General features: G+C 35.9%; 1 protein-coding gene across 2 annotated transcripts; it reads left to right on the plus strand.

Moving 5' to 3' along the window:
• The first annotated feature begins 3,454 nt into the window (after positions 1-3,454).
• LOC131162035 (7-deoxyloganetin glucosyltransferase-like) lies at positions 3,455-6,734 on the plus strand. Of its 2 annotated transcripts, none has more exons than XM_058118135.1 (2): positions 3,455-4,265; positions 5,707-6,734. In XM_058118135.1, the coding sequence occupies exons 1-2, from the start codon at positions 3,725-3,727 to the stop codon at positions 6,645-6,647; spliced, it is 1,482 nt and encodes a 493-aa protein (XP_057974118.1). In that variant the 5' UTR covers positions 3,455-3,724; the 3' UTR covers positions 6,648-6,734. The 2 variants fall into 2 exon arrangements, with proteins under 2 accessions (XP_057974118.1, XP_057974119.1); XM_058118136.1 differs by having other exon boundaries at positions 6,013-6,734.
• The last annotated feature ends 5,174 nt before the right edge of the window (positions 6,735-11,908 follow it).

Raw genomic sequence — 11,908 nt, forward strand, 5'->3', positions numbered from 1 at the left:
ATAATAATATATGGTAAAATAGGCAGGTCGTTACATGTTCTCTACTGTGATAGTCAAAGTGCTATTCATCTCAATAAGAATCCAATTTTTCATTTGAAATTGAAGCATATTGATGTTCGATATCATTGGATTTGAGAAGCGTTAGAGTCAAAGCAGTTAAGTACAGAGAAGATCCATACTGATGACAATGCATCGGAAATGATGACTGAGACAATGTCCAAGTCAAAGCTTGAAACTTTTAGAACCACGACAGGTTTGGTGGAACTCTCTGCATGAGTCAGGGTGGGGAAATTTGTTGGGTCCACCTCATATAATAAAAAGGAGGTAAAGACTTCTGAACATGGTGGTCATACTTGGTTGCAGTTTGGTGCAATCATTTCCACCTACTGCATTAAAAAAAGAAGGAAAGCTAATGGTGACGATGTTTTTTTTTTTTTTTTTTGGGAGGAGACTTGCTACAATGATCCCTTCCTCTTCACCAATAAAAGGAACACCTCTCCTCCATTGTGGAATAAGAGAGAGTGAGAGGAAAGACACAATAAGTATGAGTGCACTATGAGTGTGTATTGAGGTAAGTGATTTGAGTGTATTGTAATCCTCCTCCTCCTTCATTGTATACTCATATATATATATATATAGTGAAGTTACTCCTTTCTCATAGACGTAGGTTAAATTGGCCGAACCATGTAAATTTTGTGTGTTCTTTGTCTATGTGTTATTTGATCTTAGGTGGGATTCATATCCCAACACAAACTTGATATATTCGAAATAAATTTGAGTCTGCTACTGCACAACCCACACCATACCAGATAAATAATCAAGATATCCATGGCCCACATATATCGCTAACAAATAGAGAAAAAATATCCAAGCCTTTATAACTTTATTTTTGTAGTTGGTTTTTTGTATATTTTTCAAGAAGTGAATCTCCTAACAAATAGAGAAAAAATATCCAAGTTTTTATAACTTTATTTTTGCAGTTGGTTTTATGAGTCTTTCTCAAGTGAACCTCCTAACAAATAGAGAAAAAATATCCAAGCCTTTATAACTATATTTTTGCAGTTTATTTTTCAAGAAGTGAAGCTCCTAACAAAGAGAGGAAAAATATCCAAGCCTTTATAACTTTATTTTTGCATTGGTTTTTTGAATCTTTCTCAAGAAGTGAACCTCCATATATGCCAATGTCATGCAGTTGGAATTGCCCATTGTTCAAGACGACATCAAATTTTCTTCCTTACGGGACGGTCCAGGTCCAAACAAAAATTTCAAGCCAGCACATGAATACCCATGTCACCATAGGACACCCTACAATAACTCAAGAAGCCACCTGTATATGGATACAGCAACCAAACACCTCCTAGACTATATTTGTCATTATCATAGGATTTTTATTATTATTATTTTCATGTGTGGTCAGCATTTACGTCAATATTAATTGTTTAAAAATGTTTTTAATAAATTGAATTATGAAAAGAACAGAAAATGTGACTGTACAACCAAAACAGGAGAAAAAAAAAAAGCACACATCCTAGACTCTATATTTGTTAAGAATTTGGGTGACGTCTTTCTCACTGGAAAACTCCAATATTACATCTAATAACATTGTTTCTTGATCTTTCCTATCAAGCTCTTGGCTTTATTTTATTATTTTTTTCCCAAACAATTCGAGGCTTTACTAGAAGAAGCAAAATGGATCAAATAGTAGAGAACGTGAAGTAATTCCTTCCTTAAGAACCCATGAAGGAGGAAAAAAATATACATCAACATAATAACGCCACCCTAATCTCAGACAACATTCTGAAATCAACAGCCCTTAAAAACCGCTCACTCTGCCAATGAAGCTCCACCGATAATTCCTTTCCAAATATAAAGTTATAGCATGTCTCCCCGGCAACATCCTCCAAAGCACAGCACATATTGAACACTTCCAGCCACATCCTATGAACATCCTCACCCTTCCAAAAACCAGTAAAAACACTAAAGCAAGAACTCTACCATTTGTAATCAAAATTCAAAATCTAAAACTTAACTATATAATGGTAGTGTTAACTTCTAAGATGTTATCTAGGCTTGTGTCCTGTAGTTTTCATACAATTATGAATCCGGTTATTCCAATCAATTCTCCTATGCGGACATCTTATGCTCATTGTAAAAATAGCTAATTTGATTTAGACCACATATACTGTGCGCAAGCATACAGGCCCTAGACCGCTCGAGTCTTGGCTTCCAGGCTCTTGGCCTACTCAGTTTTTCAGTTCTAATGTGTTTGGATGACCACTGCTGATGCCAAACTGCCATGGAAACCATCTATTGGACCTTCTTTGCTACTAGGGGTGTGAGTCAAAAATCAATAGCCTTTGGTTAAAGTTTTAAAACTAGAAATAAAATTATTTTTTAAAAAAAGGACTAGAAATTAAAAATCAATAGCCTTCGGTTAAAATTTTAAAACTAAAATAAATTAGAAAATAAAAATTTAAATATATTATAAAATATAAATTATTATAATTATTTTACTTAATTATTATATTTCAAAACTCTTTTTTCAATTCTAAAAAGATATTATTGTACATGACAATTAAACTCCCCGGGCCCGGAGAATATTGCGAAACCTTGGGGCATGAAATACTCCTTTACTCTGGGATTTTCTAGGCCACAATTTCAACCCTAGAAGAGGGAGAGAGAGGGAGTTTGTATTGCTAGCTATAAAAATGATGCCAGCACTTAGTTCCTCAAGTGAACCACCTAGCAAATAGAGAAAAAATATCCAAGCCTTTATAACTATATTTTTGCGGTTGGTTTTTCAAGAAGTGAAACTCCTAACAAAGAGAGAAAAAATATCCAAGCCTTTATAACTTTATTTTTGCAATTGGTTTTTTGAATTTTCTCAAGAAGTGAACCTCCATATATGCCAATGTCAGATGCAGTTGGAATTGCCCATTGCTCAAGACGGCATCAATTTTTCTTCCTTATGGGACGGTCCAGGTCCATACAAAAATTTCAAGCCAGCACATGAATACGCATGTCACCATAGGACACCCTACAATAACTCAAGAAGCCACATGTATATGGATACAGCAACCAAACACCTCCTAGACTCTATATTTGTCATTATCATAGGATTTTTATTATTATTATTATTTTCATGTGTGGTCAGCATTTACCCCAATATTAATTGTTTAAAAATGGTTTTAATAAATTGAATTATGAAAAGAGCAGAAAATGTGATAGTACAACCAAAACAAAAGAAAAATAAAAAACATACATCCCATGCTCTATATTTATTAAGAATTTGGGTGATATCTTTCTCACTCGATAACTCCAATATTACATCTAATAATATTGTTTCTCAATTTTAATTTTGGGTTTAAATTTAAATTAAGTTTTTGGATTTTGAGGTGAGGGTTATCATCTTAGTGATGAATTATTATTATATACACTATAGAGTCGCGACAAATGCAAAGAACCATTTGTATTAATTTGAGAGGATACCATCATTATGAAATGTCCTTTTCATTACCAAACAACCGCATCCCCAGGCCTGAAGAATACTGCGAATCCTTGGGGCATGAGATACTCCTTTACTCTGGGATTTTCTAGGCCACAATATACACACTCGAAGAGGGAGAGAGAGGGAGTTTGTATTGCTAGCTATAAAAATGATGCCAGCACCTAGTTTCTCTTGCCGTGGGCAATTGATTGGCATCACAGCTAGCTAGTTTGACACATGGAGAGGGAGAGAATGGGTTCGGCGGCCTTGAAGCCCTCAAAACATAAGCCTCATGCGGTTTGCATCCCATACCCAGCCCAAGGCCACATCAACCCCATGCTACAACTAGCCAAGCTCCTCCACCACTCAGGCTTTCATGTCACCTTCGTTAACACAGAGTTCAACCACGCGCGCCTCCTCAAATCTCGTGCTCCTCACCCGCCCAGCGCCGTCTCCTCCTTCTGCTTCAGGACCATTCCCGACGGCCTCCCGCCGACCGACGCCGACAGCACCCAAGACATCGCTTCCCTCTCCGACTCCACCAGCAAGAACTGCCTGGCTCCTTTCAGAGCCCTTCTATCGGAGCTCAATGGTTCCTCGTCGGCCGACGTCCCTCCGGTGACTTGCATAGTTTCGGATGGAGCCATGAGCTTCACCCTGACGGCGGCCGAGGAACTGGGCATCCCTGAAGTCCTGTTCTGGACAGCCAGTGCTTGTGGATTCATGGGCTACGCCCACTACTCCCTTCTTCGAGAAAAGGGCTTCCTACCCCTCAAAGGTACATAGGCCTGATGGAATCTGTTTTCATTCATTAATGACCAAACTAATGGCATACCACCCGCTGCTTTCAATTTGGGGAAGTTTCGCCAATTATGTACTGTCGGGTGCTATGCCTTAAATAATGGAAGCTGGTTGCAAGAGAATATACATGGAAATATAGGAAAAGAAGCTCCTGATTTTCATTGCACTCAACGCGCATGTCATCTCCGTCTTCTATACACTCAATTATTCTATACATTTTCACACACTTTACTGTCCATACAATTCTACACATACTTCCACACACTTTAATTTTCACACAATTTTACACACTTCTATTTTTTTAATTTACATTAATAAAATTACAAATTACTTTTTAGCATAACTTTAGCTTGGTTAGTAGGTAGTCTGAGGAGTATTGTTCAATCAACCTAACTGTCAACATTTGGTATCTTTATATTAAATGATCATTTTATCATTTAATTTTTTATTTGGAAAATAAAAGTAAAAGAAAAAAAAAAAAAAGGAAAGGAATGACAAATTCATCATTTCATTATGAAAATAAGGAAAATAGTTTGATGGATGGAGAGGACTCACTCAATCACTGGTTATGATTGAACTCGATGAGGAATTGCACAATTGCACACAAAACACTATATTGAATTTTAATAATAATCTGAAACAAAATACAGAGAACTCTCAAATATAATTCTCTCTTCTCACTGGTTACTATCCCTCTCTGCACCACATAACACAGTACATACACACAACTCCTATATATATAGCAAAGGATGGGATGGTAGGTAGATATTAATTTAACCATGTAGGCTGGTTGGTGGAGGTAGTTACCGCAGCTCAATAATTTCAACATAAATGGTTGCGATTGGTAGAGGTAGCTGCACCCAAATTTGTCTCTCCTGCCTTTGTCAAGTTCATATTTTCAACACAATTGTAATTTAACACATGGGAAAATAAATAAATATAGAGCTAGCGAGCATGCTTTGCAGTGCAAATAACAATTTCTTTTAGTAAAATCTAATTACATCCCTTCCTTTATTAGTTTATTTATATTCATCTAGTCTCCTTTGGATGACATTTATTATAAAGATTCTTAGCTATGATTCAAGTTCTTGGGCTTTAATCTAATACCATGTATACTACAAAAAGTTTTTAGACCACCACATATTTAGTTCATAAAATTAATTTAAAAAATATACGATTATGCAACAAAAATTTGGTATGATCAGTTGGTTTGTAATGAAAAAAAATTATACATACATACATACATATATATATATATATATCATTTATTTAATTATTTTGGGAGCTAATATATCTTGTACAATTTCTATTCAAAAATATAAAAAATTAGGTGACAGCTCAAAAATATATTATTATATATCATTAACACTTTCGTTGTTCATGTTTTTAACTAGTTTTATTGTTTTGGCAATATGCAGATATAAGTTATTTAACAGATGGATATTTAGACACTATAATAGACTCGATACCTGGCATGAAAGGTGTACGTCTGAGAGATATCCCCAGCTTCATTATAACCACAAATCCTGATGACGTTATGGTGAATTTCATAATGAATGAAATCGAAAGAGCTCAAAAAGCTTCTGCAATCATTCTGAACACATTCGATGCCTTGGAGCACAATGTTTTGAATGCTCTTTCATCTATGTTTCCTCCAGTTTGTGCCATTGGGCCTCTCCAATTGCAATTTACTCAAATTTCTGATAATAAACTGAACTTCATAGGATCAAATCTGTGGAAAGAAGATCGAAGCTGCCTAGAGTGGCTCGATTCAAGAGAAGCTAGTTCTGTCGTATACGTGAACTTTGGAAGTATCACAATCATGACTAACAATCAGTTGATGGAGTTTGCGCGGGGACTTGCAAATAGTAATCAAAGCTTTCTCTGGATTATCCGACCTAATCTTGTTGATGGCGACCTTGCTATTATTCCACCAGAGTTCTTTGCTAAGACAAAAGAAAGGAGTTTCATAGCAAGTTGGTGCCCTCAAGAACAAGTCCTCCACCACCCAGCGGTGGGGGGGTTCTTAACGCACTGTGGGTGGAACTCAGTTATAGAAAGTATGTGTGGCGGAGTGCCCATGATCTGCTGGCCCTTCTTTGCTGAACAACCAACAAATTGTAGATTTTGCTGCACAGAATGGGGCATCGGTATGGAAATTTGCAATGATGTTAAGAGGGATGAGGTTGAAAGACTTGTGAGGGAGTTAATGGAAGGGGAGAGGGGCAAAGAGATGAAGAAGAAAACTATGGAATGGAAAGAGAAAGCTGAAGAGGCAACAAGGAGATTAAGTGGGTCTTCCTTCTTGAATTTAGAGAGAATAATTAAAAGTTTCCTCCTCCCTAGGGATTCTTCTTAATTTAAATGATCATTCTTGTATATCAATGAAAGTCTATATCTTTCATTTTTATTTTGTTGCTTATGAATAAAATTCTTCTTTAATTCCCTTCTTGATTGTCTAATAAAATAAAAATAAAAATGCCACATGAAATGTAGAAAAATAATATTTCTAATAAAAAATATGTAATTGCATAAAATAGAGAAAAAAAAAGAGCATAAGAAAATACATAAGCCACGTCAACATGTTGTAATTTAAGAATTTAGAAGCAAGAATATTTTTGTCTTTTGTTTTACATTGCTGGAGTCCTCAAATTTTCTATTTGAAACCTTAAGAAATTGAATAAAATTTCAGTTATATTTAATTCAATATCACACAATTTAAATTTTGTGGATTCATTTTAATGCTCGTCATGGATTAATGTGTCTCTATGCTCTACTTTAACAATGTTTGAGTAGTTATGTTTTGCTAGCTTTCAAGACTTTATCCCTTTTCTCTTTTCTCTTCTTTTTTCTTTTTGGGATTTTCTTTAAGCTTTGTCTTTATTATTGTTAAAAACCAATAATTTTTACTTTAGGGGTGGCACGACTATAGTTTTTTTAAGGGTAAAGAATATTATTCAATTGAAATTAGCTCAAGAAAGAAGCTTGATGGAAACGAATTAAGTACAACAACAATTACAAGCCAAAAAAAAAAAAGGAGGAATCTGGTACACAAAGCTCTCGCATATGCGGGGTTTGGGGAAGGGGCTTACCACAATTAAAAGCAAAAGAGCCTTCCATTTTAGAGTAGAGAGGTTAGGACAAGAGTGACTCCATTGGAACAAGTTACTAATAATCCTCTATATGAAGAATTAAGGGAGTGGTGAGAACTTTATCTTGAAAGATAATGGAGTTTCTTTTCTTTCCAAATTTCCCGTGCAAAGGAAGTTGGAATGGCATTTCTGATCTTGCAAGCAGTACCATTAGTCTATGAGAAATTCTAGAAAAGTAGGATATCCAGAAAGGTCCTTAAAGCTATATATTGTAAGTTCGAACAAAGCAATAGAGATGCTCAGATCTTTTTACTAAAGATACAATGGAGAAAGAAATGATCAACATTTTCCATTTCATTCTTACATAGGCAGCACATTGGAGCTAGAATCCAACCTTTCTTTTGTATGTTATCCATTGTGAGGATGTTCTTATTATAAAGAGGGGAGATTTTGGATGGTGTGATTGAATTCCAAATTAATTTATGGCGAGCTTCACCTCTTTTCCCATATTTACTATTCACCATCTAGGTATAAAATCTGTTGATTGTGAATATTTTGTCCATATTGAGGGCTTAGATACAATTGTCAACCTAGGAGGAATCAATACGAGCAAAATAAGATAGCTTCAACAAATCTAGTACTGAGTCAATTTCCATACCGCCTTTAGGCGACTGAATGAATATGATATTCCAAAAAGGTGCATCACCAACAAATGTTAGAACCTTACAAACCTTATTTGCCTGATTAGCTAACATTGTAAATAATTTAGGGAAAATCGGTTTACGATATTTCTAGTTAGCCCATTGATCTAACCAAGACAAGGTTTTTTGGCCTTTTCCATATTGAATTCTCACATAATTCCTGAAGAACAATTGACTCGCCTTTTGGAACCACTTCTAGACACTATAACCTTAGTTTAGCTTGCCGATTTTTTATTCCTCAGTGTCATTATCATAGCCATACTTAGTAAAAATAAGACTCCTCCAAAGACTGTCAACTTCTTTGTAGAACCTCCATTGCCATTTCCCTAATAGTGCAATGTTCATGTAATGACCTGCTATTTAACTGGAGGGTTTTTTTATATATAATATGATATTTAACATGCTCTGATACCATACTGGATGGAACCTAATCATTAACCCAAGCAGCAAGAAGCGGAAATCAAATAAACATATTCATATATAATTATATAGAATACCAGAGTGCTAATAGGTTTCCCAAAATACACATATTTGATTGTTCCCTCAATATCCTCAATTGGTGAGGGTTATACAAAAATACTCCCAAAAATATACTCACTCTCTCTGACAGGGCAGCACTGTGACCTCTCTATCTGCGAGCCTGGTCCGCTCGCCCAATTGGCTCACCTGAAAAATAATTCAAAATTAGGATGAGGCAAAGCTCAGTAGGACGAAATATACTATTACTAGTGTGTGGTAAATGAGTTACAATACTGTGAAAATCTATCACTATACAATCATGTATCACTGAATCTATAAAGTACAATACCAGTAATATAAATCTTCATCTTTTACCTGTTGTTTAACATTTCTGTACTTTAGGTTTTTACTGAAAATACTGCTAATATACATCTATATATTTTCTATTTCTGTAAAATTGTATAATCATAGTAATAACTGTAAACTTCCCTGTGGATAATTGTGTGTCATGATTTAACCCCTCATGACAGGGTTGTGCGGTCCGTAGGCGGGATTTACCCTAACTGGCCAACTAGGAATAAATCACTATACTCCAAGTTTGATCAGCCCTCCTCAACCCATATCTGATGGGGAGCCTGTCCACTCATGGGCTCTATGCGATCGACCTTTATACCATGTATTATCTGAATAAGTGGTTGCACTCTATAAACTGTATGTAGTTACGGTATCGTGCTCTATAAACTGTATGGTCTAACAGGGTCTGATACTATATACTACATCTCTATATATACAACTATCTATTTTATCATGATTCTATAATAACTGTATAAACCATGACGTTGTAGAAAACTGTATCTATATCAATTGTGTTTTTCTAATAAACTGTAAAACTATATGTCATGGTACTGTAAACTGTATCTATATCAACTGTGTAAATATCGTATTCTATAATTACTGTAAAATATATTTACTGTCTGTATAACCTGTAAAATACATTTCTGAAAAATACTGTAAAACATGTTTCTGTACTATATCTATATTCTCAAGCCACACAGTAATTTTAAAAACATATTAATCATATTTTATAAACTACATAAATCTCTATTGTGGAACAATACTCTGGTGAAACATTTATAATTTTATACTGGAAACATTCTTAAATAACCTAGCATAGCATATTTCTTTTACCTATTTCCTGCTAAAAATCTCCTACTATAAAGGGTCCGGCTAACACCCACAGGGTACTCAACACCCTAAAAACCATAAATCCCAGAACAAAACATCAATATTTCTTGGCCTACATCATTTCCTACAACTTCCAGAAAGCTAAAAACTGAATAAAAGACCTTACCCTGGATTTGGGATGAATTCCAACTTCGTTTCACCAACGATCCATTCTAGCAGACTTGAAGAGAATTCCACTAGGAACGTCATGGTGGCCTCAGATCATCGATCTGATGACTAACAGGGCCGAAATCAAAGGAAGAAAGAGGAGGAGTCGTAGAGGAGAGAGAGAGAGAGAGTTTCGGCTGAAATTCTGCGATTAAAAATCAGTTTAGGGCTATTTATACTGCGGAATTCGTTGACGAGCCACGTCATCTCGTCAACGAGTCCTTAAATAATTTCGTCGACGAACCTTACCCATCGTCGATGAAATTCAGAGTAGCCCAGATTCCTGTTTCAGTATTTTCTCGTCGACGAGGTCTTGTTGAACCTTCGTCGACAAACCCCTGTATTGATCGACAAAGCCTAGAAATTCCTTGAAATTATATTCTCCAAAATGCAATGTCGTCGACAAAGTTTACTGTCTCCTTCTGTTACTGATTTCATTTCTCTCTCTTTATTATTTAAATACCATTATTTTTCGGGTCGTTACAATTCATGATTCAAAGACTCTTAATACCCATCCCTCCCGTTCTAATGGAGTGTGTTGGCCTAGTTAGGCTTACAACTCTTGATTTTGATGATAACAAAGTAAGGTTATCTAATATTGTTTCCAAGTGATACTATTTTAGGCAAAGACGATTTCAAAAATAAGAAGGAAAATTCTGAAAGCTCAAACTTCAAATGACATATCTTGAAAGCTCACAAGGATCAAGGAACAAAGAAAGCCTCATATAAATGCAAGTGAACCATAATGAAAGCTCAGAGAAGACTAAAAGATCAAAGATCAGCGACAAAAAGAACTCAAAGCAAGGAAAGTGTCAAAAGGAATTTCGTCGCCGAGAACAAAAAGGACTTCATCGACGATTTCTGGCTTCGTCGACGAAGCTTGCCCAAATTACTGCTTTACCAATTTTTCAAATATTTAATCCACATATTACGGTTCGGGTTCTTACAACCTCCTCTCCTTACAAAAATTTCGTCCTCGAAATTTGCAATCTCTCATTACGAACTCAATCATACTACTGAATACATACACACTCTCAAAGATGAACTGGTAGCCATTTATACGCAGCCCTGTTACATTACATATATACTCTTATATGAACAAGCGGTCATTTGTATGCAACCTTGTTACGATACATACATACATACATACATACATACACTCCCTCACTTATGGCGAAGGAATGTCGTGGTTGCATACATACACGATGTTGAGAGCTCACAATACTACAAGACTCTTCCAGAGATTAACCACACAATACTACTACGATAACAGAGTACTACATACATACGTACATACCCATACTATCAAGATTATTACTCAGAACAATTGTGGATACTTTCAGTGTATTTCTGTTTCTAACTCCCAAGAAGCTTCCTCAACCATATGATTTTGTCACAATACCTTTAATAACGGTATTTCCTTGGTACGCAACTTCTGAACCTTCCAGTCTAGAATCTGAACAAGTACTTCCTCATATGCCAAAGTATCCCCAATCACTAAAGACTCGTAACTAATAACATGCGATGGATCCGACACGTACCTTCTCAACATGGATACGTGAAATACATCATGGATCCTCGAGAGCGCAGGGGGAAGTGCAATCTGATAGGCTATTGGACCCACTCGTTCAAGAATATCAAATGGTTCGATATACCTCGGGCTTAACTTGCCCTATCTTCCCAAACCTCATCATTTCTTTCATCGAAGCGATTCTAAGGAATACCTTACCCCCCTCACCTCGAACTCCAACTCACGGCGGCGAACATTCGCGTAACTCTTTTGCCGACTCTGAGCCGATCTAATCTTTTCCCGGGTAAAATCCACATTCTCAGACGCCTGCTGCACGAGTTCAGGTCCTAAAACTTGACGTTCACCGACCTCATCCCAATATAAAGAACCATTTCTATTAATTTGAGAGGATAATGTTCTTAAGAAACCATCATTATGAAATGTCCTTTTCATTACCAAACGCCTA

This window comes from Malania oleifera, chromosome 8, assembly GCF_029873635.1.
Source record: "Malania oleifera isolate guangnan ecotype guangnan chromosome 8, ASM2987363v1, whole genome shotgun sequence".
Classification (NCBI taxonomy): Eukaryota; Viridiplantae; Streptophyta; class Magnoliopsida; order Santalales; family Ximeniaceae; genus Malania; species Malania oleifera.